This window comes from Falco biarmicus, chromosome 8 (assembly GCF_023638135.1).
Source record: "Falco biarmicus isolate bFalBia1 chromosome 8, bFalBia1.pri, whole genome shotgun sequence".
Classification (NCBI taxonomy): Eukaryota; Metazoa; Chordata; class Aves; order Falconiformes; family Falconidae; genus Falco; species Falco biarmicus.
The window spans coordinates 21,810,937-21,832,434 of record NC_079295.1 but is presented as its reverse complement, the minus strand read 5'-3'; the positions used below and the strand labels follow the sequence as shown (position 1 = coordinate 21,832,434).

Below are 21,498 nucleotides of genomic sequence, written 5' to 3'. Positions count from 1 at the left end.
ATGCTGTTAGTCGGCCGGTCTCCTTTCGAACAAAGGCTTGTAAGTTTTTGCTCTTCCCTCGAGTCCTTCAAGAAGGACACGTCCCTGCTGCTCGTTGCGCTGCCCAGCACCCCCCGCACGGGATGAAATTCTCTGGCTCCATCGGGCAGTTTCCCCTCCTCCCGTCTCATTGCAGATTCCTCCCAGCCCCCTTACGTGCCATCTTTGTGAGAAGGGTTCGGTTTAGGCATCTGCGTGGCTTCCGCGACATGCCGAAATGTAGCACCGCGGCCAGCACCGCGAATTCTGGCGAGGCACGTTTGGGGTGTGGGACGGAGAAGCACAGATTCGGGGTTGTCGGGGTTACAAAAAAAAGATGTTGTCTGAGCGGTTCTTGTTTTAAGCAAAAAGACGTCTGCTATAAACCCGTAATCTAACGGCAACGCCGAGGGCAAGGGGCAAGAACGCCGGTGTTCCCGCGGCGGTGCCTGGGCCTCTGCCACCCTCTGGCGGAGAGCGGGGCGGCGGGCGGTGCCGGCAGCGGGGCCGCCGGGGCGAGCCAGCGGGGCACGGCCAGCCTCGGCAGGGGCTGCGGGGTTGTGGGGGGGCTTTGCTAAGCCACTGTTCACGCGGACCCCGCCCGGCTCATTCGTGGCGCGCAGGGGAGTGCCGGGGCCGCGGGGCCGGCCGGAGCGGGAGTTGGACCTGGTGCGCCTGTGTGTGCGGCGCCGTGCCGCCCGTTCGCACAGCCGGCGACCTCGGGGCCAGCCGGTGCTGGCTAGGGAAAGCCTCCGGCGCCGTCCGCCCAAGGCACTCAACGAGAGACGTGCAGGGCAGAAACCCCTGACTGGGGGTGCCGCCCCCTCCGCTGCTGGGCAGCCCCATCCGCCGCGGGTGCCAGACCCGCCGCCCCGGGGCGAAGCAGACCGGCGGCGGCAACCGGGGCCGGGTGGGCCGCCCCTCCCCGCCCCAGCCGGCCGCCCCAGCTGTCCCCAGCCCCCGTGAGGAGCGGCGCGGAGGGGGTGGCGGCAGCCCTGTGACTCATGCCTGCGTCGAAGCAGATCAACCGGCGATTCACGCTTTTGAAAAAGCAAATCCGAGCACTTCTGGAAAAAAAGGTCATCTCGCATTAAATTCCGCGGCGCGATTGATATTCCGACGTCGTTTCTGGCAGAGTTTATAAGCGGCGGGTCGCTCCCAGGCTGGAGTCGCCCTGCCTGCCTGGACTCCGGCAGTAAGAGTGTCCGCTCGCCCCCTCGGTAAGTCTCCTCTAACCAGCATCCTATTTTTTCAAACCTTCGGGAACCTCTTTCAGGATCTGGAGTCGTGTGTCCTTCTGTGTCCCCCGTCCGTCCGTCCGTCCGTGTCCGTCCGTCCACCCCCCGTCCCCCCCCCAAAATCGGCTTTGGTCGCTGTCGTACCTATAGAGGGATAACGGGTATTTTGAGACAGCCAGCGCCTTAGACATTGTGTTAACCTGTTACTTCACTTCCAGGCATTGTCTAGAGAATCTCTTCTGCTTTATGGTTGTTTTCTCTTTCCTTTTTAAAAAGTGATATACCTGTTCTCCATTGAAATCATTGATCCGTTGCGTTTACACGCGGGCGTAAATCCGCCCATCAGTAGAAATGAATCGGTAGCTACCGACTCGGAAAAAGCCGCTAACAAAGAAAGCGTTCGTTCGTTACCGCGACCTTCATTTTCTTTACAAGGGGAAAAAAATAAATCACAGGTAGCCGTGGGGACAAAGAGACGAGCGGGGCACTGACCCGGCAATTCTCGATCAGCGACCCTGTATTGGTTATCGGAGCACCGTGTCCGCCAGGAAAGAGCCGAACATCTGGCGAGGAGCGAGGGCTGGTCAGCACCTTCCTTCCCCAGACAGACATGCCTTCTCCTGCCATTTGTGCCGCTAAAGCAAGCGCGGGCACGGGAGAGCGCTGCTTAGCGCCGGAGCACGTACTGGTCCCGCTTGGCTGAAACGTGTGCGTGCAAATACACGTGTGGTGCCTGTCCTCGGACCTGGGCAAAATGCAGCTTTGTGGTGGCGGGGTTCGTCTGTCGGTCTTTACTGAACGCTTAGTCTGGCGTGTGTTTGGGGCTCGGATGATAACGCACAGACGGGCTCCGTTTGGGACTGTAGGTCGTTTGGGCTAGTAATTTCGAAGCCCGCTTTGCATGTTGGTTGCCATTTGACGCGAGCCGCATAATTGTCCTGCTCAGCGGCCACCGATAAAATTGCGATAGACTTCACGCTCCGCTAAATCCGTCATTCAGGCGCGGGGGTAGCGCCTCGGTATCCAGCGAAGGGACGATTTTGCTCTTCAGCCTGTCGAGGCATTTTCCTGGCGCGCCGCTTGCGCCTGGCCCCGCGGCCCCGGCGCGGCCGCCCCCGCCTGCCCGGCCGCTGCACACCCCGCCGCCGCCCCGGGACCGCCGCCGCTCATGCCGGGCTGCAGCCTGCCGGCCTCCGGACGGGACTCCTGTGCGGTTCTCCAGGAGGCCGGACCACTAAAACCGCCTTTTCTTCCTTCCAGCAAATTCCTTGCTGCCCAGCCCTCAGAGGAATATCGGAGAAAAGCCGGGCTCCGGGGACAGGAGCTTTTCTGAAGGGATGGCTTCCTCCGCTCCCTCGTCCTCCAACGACGCTCCGGACCCCACCCCAACTAATTTACGGCCCACAGGTAGGTTTTATTATTTTCCTCGTTTAAAGTGTTTTGGAGGTTTTCTCCACCTAGGCGTGGAAAGACCGATTTCGAAACGAAACGGTAAATCCATGTAGCCCTGTTCCGCGCCATTAAGCAAGGTGCGGAAAGTGGTCTACACAAAGAAACCATCTTTCTGGTGGGAGCGGGAGAGGTTGGTTCGTGGCGAACAAAACGCTGGGGGGGCGGGGGGGAAGCCCACCTCGGCGGCCAGCGCCGTCTTTATCTTCCAGCCACATTTGAGGGATTTAGACAATAAATCGAACCCCCAGATAGCCAAAAAATCGGGATGTTGTAAGGGGTGTGGAGAAAATGAATCAGTTAAAGGGCGAAGTACACCAGTGGCTTAAAGCGGATGTGTCGGCCCCCGCCCCCCCCTTACATTTTATAAATGCTAATGCTGCAGCTTCCTTTCAGCCTACGCTGAAGCCTGTAATCAAGCGAAATTTGGATGCTAATTGTAGCTTTTCAAAGCCTTACATTCCTAATTGCTCTGAATTCGCCTTGAGTTATTGAGGTGTGAGTGGGAAGCAGAGGCTGCTGCAGGTGGATAGAGAATCAGTTTATAGCCCTGCCAGGCACTTCAGACCGTCGCTTAACTGAAAATAAATTTATAAGAGGCTCGATGCTGTAACGCATCAGAGACAAAGAGCGGGCAGCAGTAAGAAATGAAAGGTTGTCAGGCACAGCAAAGCGGGGAATAGCTTTTACCCTGAAAGGGCTACAAGGCACGAACATCGAAGCCGTTATTGTCATTATTCTGCAAGTAGAAGGAACGGGGGAGGGGGCGAACGGCAGCCCCGGGTCTTGTTCCAGGCGGGGGTGACAGGCACGGCTGCCTTTGGCTGAGGTGTCACATGCAGAAATCGAATTAACCGGCCACGCAGCTAAAAATGAGATGACCTCTGACAGCAGCACCCGCCTCGCCCGCCCGGAGCTCCTCCGCCTGGCCGGGAGCGCCTGGGCGCTCCCCCCGCTTCGCCCTCCTCGGGGGCCCGGCCGCTGCCCTCCTCGCCGGGTGAACCGCCCCCGTCCCAGCGCCTCTGCCGCCTTCCCCCCTCCCCCGCACACACACATGCGGTCACCGGCCAGGGGGTCCCCCGTGGCCGCTGCCGGCCCTACGGCTGCCGCCGGCAATGGGCCGGCGGGGCTCGGCTGCGCTCTGAGCCGAGGCCGGTGCCCCGAGCGTCTAAGCCCCGGACTTGGCTCCCCGTTTTCCCCGAGCTCCACTGGGGCCGATGGCCGCGGCTCACAGCGGCTGGGAAGGAGCCTGCCCCCTCCGTCGGTGCGGTCGCTCCCGGCGTGCCCTCGGGCGTGCAGGGCCGGCTGGCCAAGGGCTGCCGGGCCCGGGGCCGCCACAGAATGGGCCGGGCCGCGGGGCGCACAGCGATGCTCCGGGGCGGGGACCGGGCCGGGAGCGTCCCTAGTGCAGCTGTCGCAGGCTCGTCAGTGCGGGCGAGGCTCGGTCATGCAGGTCTGGTCATCTAGTCAAATACTATTTTTCACCCAATTAATTCCCGAAGTCTTCGGTGACCCCATTTCACACCACTTTATTTTAAGCTGCCACTTCCCTGGAGCCCCGCCAGTAAATTATTAGACGTTCGGGTCCCGAGGCGCTTTCCCCCTCCTCTCGGCGGGCCAGCGCGTCACCTCGCTGTCACCCGAGCCTCAGCTGCCCCGCGCCCGGCACGCTCCGGCGCCGCGGGGCTCGGGAAGCCGCTGTCGCTCCCGGCGTGGGGCTGCGCGGGGGGCCCGAGGGGACGGCCGGCCGGGTCCGCCGCCCCAACGGAACCACTCTGCCCTCTCTTCCAGCTTACGACTCGTGGTGTGGCGTGGCTCACGGGTGCACCAGGAAGATCGGGCTGAAGATCTGCGGTAAGTCCGGCCGCGCCCCGCCGAACGGCACCCCACACGGCCGCGCTTGGCGGCGCGCCATGACTCACCGAGCCCGAGGGGCGCGCGGGAGCAGGGCCGGGCCAGCGGCCCCGGCCCTGGGCGCCCCCTGCCGGCGGCCTCGGGCGCCCCCTGCCGGCTGCACGGCGGCCCCGGCCCCGCCGCCGGCCCTCCCGTGGCTTGCGGCGGCCGCGGGCCCCGCTGCATCTCTTGCCATAACCGGGGGCGTGCAGGCGCTGGCCGCCCCCGGCGGGGGGAGCGCAGGGCCCGCCGGGGAGGCCGGCGGTGAGGAGGAACGGGCGGGGGGGTTGGCCGCCTCTCCCTGTCTGAAATTTTTCAACCTTATCTGACTAGAAAATACGGATCTCCTGGGGGAAAAAGATTAACGAGAGCCTTATTAAAGAGCAATTCGTCAGCTTGCTGCGCTGGTAAGATAGCGCTGGCAGCCAGTCAGCGCGCAGGCACATGAAATGCAGGAAGGAAAACAAATGCACAATCAGATCACAACGTTATAGCAAGAGATTCATTTGCAGATAACAAGCTGTCTTCCTTCTCCAGATTTCTCAGTGGTGCCTTCGCTTTTGGAGACAGTCAAATCTTCATTTTCTGACGGGGAGAATCGTTCAGCCTAGCCCGTGCCCCTTATGAATTGAAATCATGTCCCATTTCCCCCGGCTACTGCTTTTTTGGGGGATGGGAAATTATGTCTTGGGAGAAACAGGCCTTTTGTCAAAGCAACGATATTTTTAAACCTCTTGCCCTACTTGCCCGAGTCGAAGCTCATTCACTAAACGTTTTGTCACCTGGAAGTTTGGACTGGAAAAGAATCAGGGTGTGAATGTTTAGCCCTGTGTCTATTAGAGAATTCATTGGTACCCGCAGGCGACATTAACGAGTAGTCGCTTAGTTCTATAAATAGCTCCTGATCTGAGTTTAATGGACCGTTTCCCTACCAGTCCCTTCAGTGGCTGGAGCGATGGGCTTTTTCATCATCATTTTAATTTAGCCCGGCAAGCAGAACTGATAAAGTAACGCACCGTTAGGCTTGCTCCGTGTTGCTAGACTACCAGGGTTACAGAGGGACGTCGCAGCGTCTCTCGGTGAGATCAAATACACTGAAAATTAAAGATCCCACCATTTTGGATTTGAGAAAGGCAAAAGAGAGTGTAGTGGAGGGTTTGTGAAGGGAGCTCAGAACAAGCGGGGCTGATGTAGTTTTGGCTCAGGTTCGGTGCTCGATTTTCCTTTTCTGGCTCTTTTCTGTTTCATACGGAAAATATAGCCTGAATAGTGATGGTGATTAGGAATAATCGGATTCGATGGCGACCACTCTTCTTGCTCGTGTGAGCCCTCCCACTCGAATCTAGCACCCGCACAAAGAGAGGGAAGGTTGCCTTCGGTAAATATATAGCATGAAGTACTGATGTTGCCAAGAATCTTGGTTAAACATGCCAAACAAGTTGACGTTTGACTAGTACATAAGATATCCCCCTTATCCTTACCTTTCACAAAACGTCACTTCGGACCCTAAATACTGTGCTGTCACAAAGCGATAGTAAACCAGGCGCCGCGGAATTGTTTTGAATGCAAACTTTAAATAAGAATTGAGCTGAGAGAAAAGGCAGGTCGTGAACGAGTCGGTTCTTCCACCTATGTTGTATATTATGTGTTTGACGTTTTCAGTAATTACATATCCAAGATGTATTTAATTTCTTCTCAAACAACTGAGCGATTTAAGGATTAGCTCCTTTCCTTTCTGGTTGAAAGGCACCGTCTGAAAAGAGCCCTGCCGCTGCCACCCCCCGCTCTTCGTCTCTGCACATACTTTAAAAAAGAGAACATATTTTAAAGGGGTTTAATGAACTGTCACACAGGCGAAGTACGGGCAGATCTCCCCCTGTGTCTGGAGTCGCATGCTACACCTTTCACTCCCACCTCGGCAATTATTATTGCTGCTGGGACCGATCCTGCTAACATTTGCTCGGCATCAGCGGAAATACTCGACGTAGTAAAATTGCTCAGGTGCGTCTTCAGCTGTTTGGCCCCGGCCAGCTGATGATCCCCTGCCCAGGAGCAGCGCCGGAGAGTGGGCTTTCACAAGGAGCCGTGTAAGTCAGAAACATCAGTTTGTCTCCGGAGTCAGGGGGATTGATGCTGCCGAGCCACGTAGGCGGTGCTGAGACCCCCTGCCGTGGAGGGAACCAGGGTCTCCTGCAGCCACCACCGACGGCGTCGACCGGCGGCCACGGGCCGGGACCCGGCAGGTCTGTCCCTGCCTCGGGAGCTGCGGTCCCCGCGGGGGGTCACACGCCTGCCTTGTGCGAAGCCTGATGTGAAATCACGCCGGGTTTGTGGCCACGATGGGGACCGAGGGACTCCGGCGCCAGTCTGGTCTCACTCGGCTTTTAAAAACCCGGTCTCTAAAAGCGCATCGATGAAAATACCTGTCGGGGAGGCACTTGCTGCTGCGGGGAAAGGCTGCGCTCTCCGCCGCTGCGGGAGAAGCAGCGCGGACGCTATTTCACGCGCCGCTGCTCGCTGGATCTCTCCTACGCCGCTTTGCTTTTCGCATGGGATACGGATGGAAGATTTGCTGCAGTCCTGCGCTTCCCCTCGGCGTGGAAGGAGCCCGGGAGGGCAGGCTGCCGCGCCTCCCCGCATCCCGGGACGCGGGTGGGCGCCGGGGAGCGTCCCTCGCCCTCCCGGGAGCGGGGCTGGGGAGGGCCCTGAAGCCCCGGAGCGGGGGGGGGGCCGCTGCCCTGCTGGGCTTCCCCACCTACGGGGCCCGGCAGGACCGTCACAGGTCGCCGTGGGCGAGGGACCGGGGCGCACGGTGCGTTCCGCGGCCGAAGGAGCCGGTGCCGGGCGGCAGCAGGTTCCTCCCTTCGGGCTTTGTTGTTTGTTTGTGTATCTCCGCCCGTCGTGGGGCGGGGGATGGGGACACGGCTCCAGGGGGGCCGCTGCTCTTGCAGACGTCTCTTGTCACGTAACTCTTCCCGCTGAGCATCGCCACCGAGAGCCTAGAAGAAAGAAGATAAAGCGAAATGAAGCCACAGGATCTGGGGAAAGAGGATCGCGCCGGAATTTAGTCTAGACGGCACCTGCCCCAGTATCAGTTGCTCCACCTCGTGAGCGGGAGACAGCACTAGCTGTTGCAGGAGCTGGTCACTGCAGCAAGAATCGTTAAAAGTAACGACACCAAAACTAAAACTGGAAAAAAAAAAAAAGGCAGTGTTCCTGGACGGCTACCCCTAAATTATGCACGAAGAGAGTTTCCCTTAAATATTTTTTAAATTTCTCATATAATTCGTATTCCTAAGAATATAATGGAAAGAAACTGATTAGTAGATCAACGTTAAAAGGCAAAACGTGTTCACTGAAAGGATGGGCTCGACAAACCTGCCTGCGAACAGCCCTCTTGGAGACTGGTCTGGGGGCCCGACTGGTGCAGAAGCGGCTGCAGGCTGGGGGCTCCATTTTGGGTAGCTCTTACGGGACTGTCAGGCTGGCGGCCGGGTCTGGGGCACGGGTACCGCGCCGGGAGTCACTGGCCCAGAGGCTCTGCGTCGCTCCCTCCTCTCCGCACGGCGATGGGCCCCCGGGGCCTGCCCAGGCTGCAGGGGGCCCGGGCAGGCCGGCAGTGGGCGCCCAGCGGCAGGAGCCGCACTCCCGGTTCGCTGTCGGGGGTCCGGGAGTCCGGAGAGCGGGGACTCACGGCCGGAGAGCGGAGGGCGCCGGAGGGAAGCGGTGTCGGAGGACGCGGGTGAGCAAAGGGTCGGCGTTGGTTTTCCTCCTTGCCAAGTCTTCCTCTCCGGCGGATATCCCTGGCCGTGACAAGCGTTGGTTTCAATTGTTACTTGCTTTAAAACAAAAGAAAGGCAAAAGGAGGCCGGCGCTGCGGCACTGTCTCCTCCAAACACACAGGCGTGCTCTTTGCAGCCTGGGAGGTTAAAATCCGATGCCTTCGTTAATAACGAAAAGCCCAACACTACGCATGTTTTAGCGGGCATGGATTTAATGGATCAAATCCTGAAAATCAATTGTTCTCCCTGCCTTGTTAAAGTAGATGGGTTCACTTACTCGCCACGGGCCCTGCGTGGTGCCCACCTCTGTAATTCTTGGGGGGTGTGTGGGTTATTGTTGCCGTTGCACATAGCAGCGGTTGTGATCGGGTCCTGGCTGCAGGGCTGCGTCTCCGGTGAGAGCAGAGCTCCTTGAGACCCCTGGGGATGATTAGTGTTAGTATCGAAGCATCTTTCCAGGTGGAAAATCTGCATCTCCCAGACACATGCTGGTATGTACTGATGACAGGAAGGCGGGGTTGATGGGCACTACTGGTATCCTCGGAGCTCTGGCGCTCCTGGGACGGCTGCTCCAGAGTGGCTGCTTGTTCTCATGCCTTTTGTGCGTGAGAGCACCACGAGGAGAACTGAAAGTGGCCCTGATTTTAATCATACATCATTGCCCCTGTCTGCTAGGTCCATAAACTTCGCCTGCAGGCTGAAATAGCATTGACTCATCCTGAACTCTCTTCCACTGGCTGATTACTGAAGTGGAATCTGTCTGATCGACTTAATAAGAATTTACCACTGCACTAAATGATGAAAATTTGTTTTTTGCATGGCTGCATTTTTGCAGTTGATGGCATTTTGAGCTCTCCCTCCTGGAGGCAAATAATCCCCATAAATACTCTTATTCCTGACCTCATTAGTCAGATCCAGAGCCAACACTGCTTTGAACTGTTGGCTGGAGAGCAGCTTTAGATATTTCTAAACATGTTGGGAAGTGAGAAAACTCTGACCTGTGCACCTTGCAATAACAATGTAGGGTTCCTGCAAAGGACCAACAGCCTGGAAGACAAGGGCCGGATCGTTAGCTCCCTGAAGGAAAGGCAGTCCTCCAAGAGCCTGCTGACATGCGAGAACAGCGAGAAGGGATCCAGGTTCCGGCGCACCGAGACAGACTTCTCCAATTTGTATGCCAGAGGTAAATGCTCTTTACAGCTTCTGCTTGCTCCAGCTCGGCCACATCCCTTTGTAGTCTGCCCTCGCCTCCCTTGGAAGGGCGGCCACGTTCAGACCGTGCTTTTGCTTGGCTGTTTTTGAAGGAAGCTTTGTGAGCGTGTGTGTTTGCTGAGAGCCCCACTGGCGATGTGCACAGGTTTCCCGAAATGCAGTTTTCCGTACTTAGGGCTGACCCTCTGCAGCTCAGCCCCAGCCGCTCCTCCGGGGTCACTCCAGGTCCAGCCTCCGGGAGCACAGGAATTTTCTGTTTTATTTCCTCCTCCGTAAAATAGCAGTGAACCGGTCTGTGGTCGCTGGTGCGGGGCCATTGACGAGGAAGGTGAGGATGGGAACTCCATCTCTGTGGGGCAGGGGAGGGGAGCGCTGCAGGAGAGGGCGGGTGCGGGTTTGGGGTGCCTGTGGCCTGCGGGAGGGGAGGGCCCCCGCACACCGCTGGCGCTGCAGCGCGTCCTGCTGGCCGGGCTGCCCCGGCGGTGGCCCCGCTGTTCCCGTGGGAGACCTGGGCTCGCCGTTCCCCACCGGGCGAGAGGGACCGGGACCCCCGGCGGCCGCGGCGGGTTTCGCTCGGCAGCGAGCGGGGCGGCCCGGGGCTGGGCGCCTGCCCCGCTACAGCCAGGCTGCACCGGGGCCGCGGCTCACCTCTCGCTCCCAAAGAAAGCGCTGACAGCTGGTTTGCCTCGCAGATTTGCTGCCCGCCAAGAATGGCGAGGAGCAGACCATGCAGTTCCTGCTGGAGGTCGTGGACATCCTCCTCAACTACGTGAGGAAGACGTTTGACAGGTCCACCAAAGTGCTGGACTTCCACCACCCGCACCAGCTCCTGGAGGGCATGGAGGGCTTTAACCTGGAGCTCTCGGACAACCCCGAGTCCCTGGAGCAGATCCTGGTGGACTGTCGGGACACACTGAAATACGGTGTGAGGACAGGTAGGTTCCCGTATGCGACTCTGGAGGGTCTCTCATGGGGCTTTTCTCTGGCCGCCGGTGAAGGTGAAGGGAGCCGGCTCAGGCCCACGGAGGTCAGCCTACGGCCCCTGCCCTGCCTCCCTGGTGGCTCGGCTCCGCGGCTGCGGGCGTTGGAAGTGTCTCTGCTCAGAAGCTTCCGTTACTGATGTGGCATCCGTCCCTGGCGGGGCGGGCTCAGTGCTGTTTGCAGCGCCCAGAAACAAGTTTTTAAGACGTAATCTCTTTCACTTGATGAAATGCGAGCTGTAGGTATCCCCGGGGAGCAATATCATTAGGTAAATGAGGGCATAAATGACACTGAATTTGCAGTTTTTCTTCTTTATGTTCACCAGACGTTTAATGAAAAAGAGACTGAAATCCTAGGAATCATCAGTAGAGGAACCCTGTGGATTTCAGTCCATTAGCCAAGAGCCCTGCCTCTCCAGGTCCCTCCGAATCGGCTAGCAATGCCCGTTTATAATCGCTCCTTTTACCGGGTGAGCTGTAGCCAGGCTCCAGAGCAAAGTCTGTTCTCTTTCAGGCTGTTTTGGCCTGGAACGTTTTACATCTGTATCAGCAGAAAGCTGGCTGGCCACAAGCCCTGCCTGCTGTACTTATCCAAGCAGGTCAGGAACTGGAACAGTAAGGGAGCAGGGGCCGTGTCTTCTCTCCCCAGTCTTGCTCCAGCGTTTCAGGGCTGCTAAACGCTGCCTGGCGAGTTGCCCCCTTCAGCTCGGCACGGCGGGGCAGGTGGGGGGGTGGGGGCCTCCCCGCGGAGCTGAAGCTGCTGGAGGTCTGGAGGGATGCTCTCGCCAGTCTCTGGCTAGGCAGCTGCGAGCAATAGCTCCTAAGGACGGGGCGCAAGTTTCTGCTCTGTTTAGTCATGCAGCTGTGAAAACCCAGCGCAGTGCATTCAAGGAACAAGATCTTGACAACAAATGTGGCAGTTAGTTTCCTGTCTTTTCCCATTTACACGGTGGCTTGATTTATTCAAGAGTGTTGGGGCATATTTTTATTTTTTGTGCCCTTAATCAAAAGGGAGTGTATTTCACTCCCGGCCCCGTGGGCTGTGGAACAGGTGGCCAGCAGCAAAGCGGGAGGCGCTGTGGTTGTGGGCCTGCACCGGCATTCCACTATGCACTGAGCCGGGATGTCGAGCAAGCTCTTCCCCTCACCTCGACCTCCCCCGGAGCTTTTGCGGGACCGGCAGGACCTGTCCCCGGGAGCTGAGAGGTATCCGATAAGACACCAGCTCTGTTCGAAGCAGTACCGGGTGCGGCTTTAAAGAAGAGCTGCTCGGACCCTGTGGCGACCCAGGACACATGCCCTGGCTTCCCGGGTCCCCAGGTCCCACGTTCCCTCTCCAGGCGAAGCTCCCTCCAAAGCCAGCGGGGCTGCACCGGCAGCCCAGCCTCAGGAACCCGCAGGCTCTCTGACAGCTGCTGGAGGTCAGCGGAATGACTGTTACAACTGCGCGGCGGGGCGGCACTGGCCGGCCAAGCGAACGGCTGAGCCGTGGGGCTCCGGGCCGCAGCCCCAACCGCCCGCCCCCGCCGGGAGCAGCCCGCCCGTGTCCGCGGCAGCCGCCGGCTCTGCCCGTTGCGGGACGCGGCCGCGCCGGCGAGTCACGCCTCCAAAAGCTGCCCGCTGACACCGCTCGGAGCAGAACCGCATTTATTTCTTTATGTCAGAAGATGCTGATGTCCCCCGCGTTGAGCCAAATGCGACGTGACAGGGTCGCTCCGGGCGTCGAGCGCTGAAGCCCCCGCTCGGCCTGTCTGTGCTCCCGGTGTATTTCCAGCGTGTCCTTTCCCGGGAGGGCAGAGATAAGGGCTAAGCGGCGCCACCTCCCCCTCCCCTCGAAGCCCCTCATCGTTTGTTGGGAATTTCCTCTCTCGGTGCCAGAAAAAGCAGACCCCGATAGTCCGGCTTGTGAAGTTGTTAAAGGAACTTTAGCAGAAGCACAGGAATACGATCGACTGCGGCCTGAGGGCAAAGCCCTTGTGTATGAGGTGAACCCTCTGCAACCACGCGGGGAGAACGCCCGCGCCGGGGGCTGCCGGGGGTCCCGCGGCAGGGAGCACTGTCCGCCCAGCACCCCCGGGCTGCCCCCACCCGCAGCCCCGCTCCCGGGGGTGAGCCCCCTCCCCTGTCCCCGCAGGTGCAGATGTCCCCGCCCTGCAGGAGGTCCCTGGCGAGCTCCCCCCTCGGCCGCCGCCCCCCGCCCCGCGGAGGGCCTCTGGGGGTGGGCTAGCCCCAGCGCACGTGCCGGAGGTGTTTTAAGGCTCAGCCGGCGCTGAGGCTTTCGAGGCTTTCCCTGTTCGTGTAAAGGCCGGTGATTGCATACAGGAGCTCCCTCCAAGGCGGGTTTTCAGGCTCCGAAGCAGGCAGCGGTGGGCGCCGCTTAGCGCGGGCCGTTCCGGGGCGCTGGGGCGGGTGGGACCGACACCGGAGCGGTGCCACCGGAGCGGTGCTGAGTTGCTCTCAATTCTATTTCCAGGTCATCCTCGCTTTTTCAACCAGCTGTCCACAGGGCTGGACATCATCGGCCTGGCGGGGGAGTGGCTGACATCCACCGCTAACACCAACATGTAAGCGGAGTGCGGCAGGGGCCGCCCGGCGGGGCAGGGGGCGCTGGCCCAGCCCTGTGTAGGGTCCGGCTTTAAATGAAGGTCTTTAGCTCCTCATGTCTTCCTTGGTGTGGCGGCAGTGCAGTGAGAACGGTTAAGTAAAGCTGAACAGTTTGGCATTTCTGCCAAATAGAAATGCAAATACCCCAGAGCTAATTAAGACACGATGACTCCAACAAAATAACTTGAAATTATTTTTCTTCTCTTGGATCACTCTCCTTTAACTTTGACCGATTGTGTTTTTGTGTGTGTTTTTTTTTTTTTTTTTTTTAAGCTTTGGTTCTAGATTGAATAATTATGCCTCTATCCATATATGAACACTAGAATACAAACCGTAGAAGTTTATTGTCTTTTCTCCTGTTAACTCCAGAGGCAGCAGGGTTAGGGCATCACCTGCTCCTGTTCAGGTGCTGGTAAAAAGTGGCTTCTGGGTGGCTTCAGGGTGGTTAAAAACATAACATTGAAAATTAATTTGATGATAATGAAGGAATTAGTAATTCATTAAAGTTGTGTTTAAATAAATAAATGGAAGTAGAAAAAAGTAAAATTTTACATCTAGAACATATCAATGAGGAAGTTTTTCCTAATTTTTCTTGAACACAAAATTAACAAAAGCTAGATGTAAATGTAAGGTATTATGTTGAATTTTTGCAACAGAGCGTAATTAATGAACACATCCCTCACGCCCCCAAACAAAAAACCTTCTAGCCAGTTTTTATCTATATATTGATTCGTTTATGCTAAAAAGTGTGATGGGAGTCCAAATACTCACCAGGTAACAGGCTGTTCTGCTTTAGTTCTGCATTGGATGTATTTAAACTCCAAAGCTACCTCTGTTTTGAGTAGTTTGTTGCTAATTTGCAGAACGTAGGAGCTATATCTGCAGACTGGAAAATGAACAATATTTTAACTGGCTTATCCATGAGGATATGGTTCATTAAGTGTAGCTGATTACTAGAAGCTCTATGTTGATTACGAGCTGTGCCTGTTTTGTGACATTGGCAATACAGAAAAATAAATAAGGTGCTCCAGCCAAAACCAGCTTGCTCTTTGTAATAATCATCTTCTCAATTAGTCTCTGCTAAAAATTGGTATGAGAGATTCAGATTTAAAGGCTGATTGGGAAGAAACACCAGCAACATATATTTTAATCATAAAACAAGTATTGCAAAGTGCTTGGTTTTGGGGTGTTTTTTTTCTTGGTACACAATTAAAAATGAAAACAAATCTGATTACATTTCTAAAAGAAAACTTTGCTTAAATATCATTCCTCTGTGACAAAAACATTCTTCAGAGTGTGTCACTCTTCGCAAGCTCCTTTTCCTTTGGCTAACTTACTTATCCTAGCTTAATTATACTTTTGTAATTGGTGAAATTGCGCAAATCTGATAGGACATAATAGAATTCAGTCGTGTGGCAGACTGTGAGAGTATTATGAAACATTACTGTCATTATTAAGAACATCACTTTCACTTTTGAAAGAGTAACTTCTTTTTTAAATGAGGTTGCTTTTTCATTTGGTTTTAAAAGTCTATTGTTAAATAGCTAGTTCTGTAAAGCTAGTTTCTGATCCATTTATACTTTAAACAGAACCTATCTTGAAAATATTTCTCTGTAAGCATGAAAATTGAATATTTATTTGCTTGTATGAAGTTTAGCAAATGCAAAATAATACATTGCTCTCTCTTTTTTTTTAAGCAAACCAAGGTCAATATTATATGCTTTCAAATAACACAGTAATTGCAAGTAATGTTAAAGCAAGATGTTTGTAACATATAATTCAAGGAACTGACAGAAGAGGTTATTAAAAATAACCACATCGTCTCTGTGAGCTCTGGGGAACGTATTTGTTTTGAGCGGTGTTTCAGCACAGAAGTGCAGGTTCTGACCCTTATCTAGAAACAGTTCTAACCTATCACAACTATACAAACATGTAACAAACAAGTGACAGTAACACTGGATTATGATAGGGAATGTTTTCCATTTGCCATTTTTTCTTTTCTACCTATAAATAATACTTAACGTATTTGATAACAATTAAAAAATATGTTTTCATTCATCTGTACTCTCTTAAAATTTTAAATCGGCATTAGGAAATGTCACTGTGAAGAAAATGTATTAAATTAAACATAATAAGCTTCCCACACTGACTTGGAAATACTGTATCAATGTGCTATTCATAGCTCAATCACTAATCATAAGACCTTTAGGGTGGAATTTTCAGAAGATGCTGTTATTTATCTAGCTCTAGGGATCTGTAATAGAGGGTGTTTGCTCACCATGCAGCAGCCAGCAGAGGTTAAAAAGCAATAATATTATCTGGAAGTTCTCTTTATGCCCGCTGTTAGCTGAGATGAGAGAATTATGTTGGTATTTTCAGTATTATGCATTTATGCTTATGAAAATGCAACGTAGACAAATGATGTAAAATGATTTACATTTATTCTTAGAATGCTTTTTACATACTGGCAAACAGGAGAACAGGTAGCTAGAATGATTTGGCCTCTTGGTGAGAGCAGAATTAAGCCAGCACTGGCCACTACCAAAAAACCCATTCATTTATTTTGTTAGTAAAAAGCTGAGACTCATGACTGGTTTAGTTCATTTGTACAAATGCCTGTCAAGATTGTGACTGTATGAAAAATCTAACCAGCGTTTTTTGTCAGGACTGAAGTCAGACAGTTCTTTCCAGGCCAAGCACATTTTCTGCATTTAACTGAATTTTTCAAAATCATTTAAGTTTAAAACAAGTAAGTTGGAGTGAACTTTAGTAAGATGTGATTTTTAAAATCTAGTCATCATCTAATATAGCTGCATTTGCCTTATCACTTCCAATCATCTGCAGTCTTCTTTTATTTCTTTGTCAGTCTTTGGAGACTTGGAAAATAATTACATAATAGAATAAATAAATGTGTTTTACTTGGGTTTAAGTACATTAAAAATTCCCCTTGTGAACACTTGATATTTTATATATAAAAAACTTGCTTAACATTATATATATTTTTGTACAAGCCTTTAAGTCTTCTGGGAAGTATGTAGGAATTGGTATGCAAGGTTTGAGGACAAAAATCAAAATGTTTAAACTGGTGGAAAAAATCACATTGACTTAAATGTATCTTGTATTAGGCTACAGTGATCCATACACTGCCAAGTTCCTGTTGACTTCACTTGGTCATTCTGCCTAAATAAAGATTGGAATATATCCTAGGTTTGCAGTGCTTGAAAACAAACCAAAAAATTCCCCACTGTTAGCAGACACCAACTGGTTTATTAATTTTGTCTCTGTAAATATTGGCCGCACACAAACCAGATCAGGACTCAACTGTCTGTCTCTGACAGATCTAATGATAATAAAAGCAAAATAATCAGTATTTTGGTTTCTGAAAATAGCAATTACAACAGTTAAATTACAAATGCTGTTTAATCTTAAAGGAGTGTTTTAGAAGTGGTGGTGGTGTTTCTCTGATGGACTAAGGACACATAAGGACTGAAGAAAATAATTAATATTTTAACTAACCAGTGCAGCTGTAAATAAAAGACAAGCTTTTTCAGGCACACATTCCCTTCTTCATCACCACATCTCCTTAGTCTGCTGTACCTATTCTCAAAATCTTTTTACTATTAGGGTGGCAACGTATGCGTTTTGGTGAATCAAGTGGAAGACATCAGTCAGATCCAAAGTGTCAGGGTGTCATATTCTTACAGATTCCTTCGGAAATCACAGGCTGATTGTTTAGTTTCTCTCAGCTTCCTTCCCCCCACCCCCTGCCTCCCTTTTATGTTTTTGGTTGGACTTTTTTTGGCATACATAGCAACCACTTCGTTAGAAGTCACAATTTACCTGTGTATCAACCGAAAATGGTTGTATGGCTGTCACTTTCCATCCATGTATTGCATGTAACATCAGGGCTACCAGACTATGTGATGGTTTTTGCCCTCATTAAATGGATACAATAGTTGACTGCTGACTTGGTTTTGGTAATTGGTAATTAGAAAATCATCATTCATAATTACTCTTGACAGTTATTGATCACACGGTCTTGTAGAAATAAGTTGTCCTTGGAGATCACCAACAGAATAAATCCACATAATTAATTGTATTTAGCCTTTGAAGCCCTAGCTCAATACTTCTAATTATGGATGTGTTTAGCTCAATGAAGTTCACTGTTTTCATAAGGATTTGGCAACATGTCCCTCCACAAGTGTGGAATTGGCTCTTTGGCAAACAAGTGTTTTTACAGTACAATCTTGTATAGCAGTCAGCAGCGCTATGGTGGTGAGCATTAGGTCTTATGTTGGTTATATAGAAAGTTGCAAAAGAGCTAATACTGCCATTTTCATTGACCAATATTTCCAGTATTGTCTTCCTGAGGATTTTTGCTTGGGTAAAGGTTGCAATATCAGAACTTCAATTTATAGGAAAACTTTTAGGAATCTTAAGCATTTTCACAAAGAATCATAGATTGGGAATTTATTGTGTGTTTTTAGAATCTGTATTTGATTTTGTTTGTTTGGGGTTGTTTTTTCTTTATCCATGCAGGTTTACCTATGAAATTGCCCCTGTTTTTGTCCTCATGGAACAAATAACACTTCGAAAGATGAGAGAGATTATTGGATGGTCAAATAAGATGGCGATGGAATATTCTCACCCGGTGAGTTTTTCCTCTCCATTTTGGTAGTTTGACTAAAGCTTCAAAAGTTAAAATAAACATAAGCTGGGTCTGAGTGCCCACAATCACTGCAACAAAAAGCAGTGTGTCAGATATTTAGAAGTAGGAATGCTTTGTTTAAATATCCTACAAAAAAGTTGGGGAAAAAAACCTTATCTTTAAGTATGGCTATGTATCATGGCTGGTCAACATTTTAAAACTTGACTGCAAGCTCTGGTGTATAGTTAGGCATTTAACCACCCTTTTTTGCGCTTAATTTCTGGAGGTGTTGAGCAACCACAATTCCTGCCGACCAATAGCTCTTGAGAATCAGGTACTGACTTCTTTGATGGTCAGTGAGGATTTGGGCTCACAGTCAGAAAAAGACTGTGACTGCCTGTCTCTTTCTAAGACTTATTATCTGGGATATAATCTGACTGGATTCACAAGTAGGATTCCAGTATGAAAACCAAGACAAAGTCTTCACATGAAGTTGATACAGAGGCAGTCAGCAGTGACAGAAAAGACTGGTAAACCATGTGGAGGTCCTGGGCCCATGTGTGGGCAACATGGGTGCCCAGCAAAACTCCAGATTTTTGAGTTTGGTGTGGGGGACACACTGTCCTGTTTTAGAGGATGAAAGACAATTCCACCCCCTTTTGGAGCAGCCCTCATAAAATCTGGAAATGCTCACTTGGTCTCCAGTCCTATCCTCTGTGTTCTTGCTGATGAAGAAATGTTAGAGGAAGAAGTTATCCTAGACTTTATGGATGAGATTCACTTTACTAAATCCTGAGGTCTGCGTTGTAGAGCTGAGCTAATTGTCCCGGGCTCTTTTTAGCAGTAAACAAGAGAAACAGGTGCTCTCCCTCAATTCCCATTCTTAAAAGTCAGTGCCATAAAAGCTTAGCTGAATCATAACCCTCAAAGTGCTTCTTTCCCTTATCAGACTATAAGGAAGCTTAGAATAACTAGCTTGGCTGTAGAAATCTACCTTTAAGGGATCTATTTCTGTATTTACAGTGACATGGGATAAATCCATCCAGTACGTGGCATTTCTTCAGTCTCAGACAGTTTGGTTAAGTTCCTGTTATTCTTGCTAACAAGAAGTTGTCATGCAAAAGCAGCGCAGTGAAAGCTGAAATTTCTAGGAATGTGTTACAAAACATTAGCGATGGAAAAAGATGACGGATAGGAAATTCTGACTGTCAGCAATGACTTTCTAGAGGGTCTATCCCTATGCTGTTTGGGCAGATGACCATGCATTTCAGAGATTTATTTTTTCGTAGTCCACTGCCACTTTCACTGCATAATGCAAATGAGACTTGGATGTCTTCGGTCTAATATGTGTTTTTTCTCATTATCACTGTTTTATTATTCATTCATTTATTCGTTCACAGGAGGAGCTATCTCCAACATGTACAGCATAATGGCTGCACGCTACAAGTATTTCCCTGAAGTCAAAACCAAAGGCATGGCTGCAGTTCCTAAACTGGTTCTCTTTACCTCGGAACATGTGAGCTTAATAACAGTGCTAATTCTTAATTTATTGATGTATGTTGTGAAGATGCTTCATCATTAAACAACCACTCCATTAAATGTGCACATGTTTTGCTGCAGAGTCACTACTCAATAAAGAAAGCTGGAGCTGCACTTGGATTTGGAACAGACAATGTGATTTTGATAAAATGCAATGAAAGGTAGGATGAATGCTAAGGTTTTGATATACTAAATGTGTTCGTCTGTTAAATTTGTTGTATTGTGCTTAAGGACTGGTTCAGTACAGTGTGTCAAGTTGCTAATGGCCTGTTGAGAAAATCCTATTAAATTATTTCAACTGTAGCTAGCATTTCCATATGCACTCTTTAATTTTCTTTGTTTTTCTGTTTCTACAATCATTACAGAGGCAAGATAATACCAGCTGATTTGGAGGCAAAAATTTTGGAAGCAAAACAAAAGGTTTGTGTTTCTTAAAATTAGTGCTTGAATGCTTGGTTTAGTAAAATTACCTCTCCCTTTGAAGGCTGAGGGTTAACATTAAAAGAGAACATTAGAATGATATAAATGTTATAATAATATTTTCAGTTGCTTAATTATACATTCATGTGTTGTTTAGGGAATTATCTATATGTCTTGCTAGGGTTTCATTTGATGTTTAAAAACAAGGTATTTTAAACTCTTGAATCATATCTATATTTTATGACTTTAAAAAGATAGCTTTCTGTTTGGAAACATATGGAAAAAATTATGAAAACATGAAACTAAACCTACTTTTGCCCCAAACTTTGAAGTTCAGTCAAAACCATAAAAAATTCTATGGTAATCCTAAAAATTCCTATAGATTTCAAGTGTGAGGCTGCAGGTTTAGCACACATAGCCAGTAAGTTTAATTTTTTGAGGCATTCATTGTTATTTCTTGAATCAATGCAATGATTAATTTTGTATAAACCCACCAACGTTGGAGCAATTGAGATTATATTTTTATTTCTTAACTTCTTTACATTTGGGCACTCTATGAAATTGCCATTCACATTTATTTAATCTAATTCAAAGTTGTCTCACTTTATTCTGATAGTTCCACATTTATTACTTTTTTGATTGCTTTGTTCTGTTTATTAATAGATAAAGACAAAAGGAACAACTTCAAGCCTTTCAAATCACAACTTAGCAATCACATTTAATTAACTTTCCTTTATATTGCTCTAAAAGTCTCAAGTCTCCTTGGCTATTACTAGTCTTTCACTAGAATGTTTGAATCTTCTCAGTAAAAGATATTAGACAAAATAATATTATCTTCTGACTAGTTAGTTTTGTGAAGTTACAGTATAGTAAAACCAGAGTTTGTTCCTACCATGTATAAAATTTGTTAGGTTTTACTGTTTATATGTACCTTTCACATGGGAAGAAATCCACTTTTAGGCTGGAAAATGGGATAGCAACATTTTAAACATTATTTTCACTTATTTTGGTTTTTTTCTGAAAGGGGTTGGATTTTGTATTTAATATTTTTATTTTTATTGTAGGGATATATTCCTCTCTTTGTAAATGCAACTGCAGGCACAACAGTATATGGAGCCTTTGATCCAATACAGGAGATTGCAGATATATGTGAAAAATATAACCTCTGGCTCCATGTAGATGTAAGTAACTAAATGAAGTGCTATTATTCAGGCAAAAGACAATTTTTGTTTACACTTGTTTTGTCTTGAATTAAAATATTTATTACTAGATCCTGAGTAAGTTGCAACATGTTAGGCTTTTCCAAAACAATGGGTCTTCTCTTTTTTTTTTCTCTTCTAGGCTGCCTGGGGAGGTGGGCTCTTAATGTCCCGAAAGCATCGTCATAAATTGAATGGAATAGAAAGGTACTACGCAGTGCTTATTTGTAATATTGTTATCAAATATTACATGACACTTGACAAATTTATGAAAAGATGGATTTGCTACATTCAGGAGTTTAGCCACTAAATTAAATTAAGACAGGCAAGAAAGGTTCACACTAGGAAGAGTGAAACAATACTACAGAAGAAAACAGTGATGTACAGCTGAGTGAAAGGTAAGTTTTCAGCAGATTTTCAGGAGGACAAGGATATTGCCTGGCAAAAAAGGAAGGGAGATTGTTCTATGCGTAGCTTTGAAGGAATCATAAGTCTGGGAATGGGTGAAGGAAGATT

At 50.0% G+C, this 21,498-nt stretch overlaps 1 protein-coding gene across 1 annotated transcript in view; it reads left to right on the top strand.

Moving 5' to 3' along the window:
- The first annotated feature begins 847 nt into the window (after nt 1-847).
- The window catches only part of GAD1 (glutamate decarboxylase 1), a 35,986-nt gene continuing 15,335 nt past the window's right edge, over nt 848-21,498 (top strand). Inside the window, 13 exon segments of the mRNA XM_056350414.1 lie at nt 848-1,238; nt 2,517-2,663; nt 4,497-4,559; nt 9,405-9,563; nt 10,285-10,527; nt 13,046-13,136; nt 17,716-17,800; nt 17,803-17,827; nt 19,225-19,340; nt 19,445-19,524; nt 19,729-19,783; nt 20,848-20,964; nt 21,125-21,189. Of these exon segments, the coding sequence (XP_056206389.1) occupies nt 2,594-2,663; nt 4,497-4,559; nt 9,405-9,563; nt 10,285-10,527; nt 13,046-13,136; nt 17,716-17,800; nt 17,803-17,827; nt 19,225-19,340; nt 19,445-19,524; nt 19,729-19,783; nt 20,848-20,964; nt 21,125-21,189 (1,169 nt within the window). The 5' untranslated portion in view covers nt 848-1,238; nt 2,517-2,593.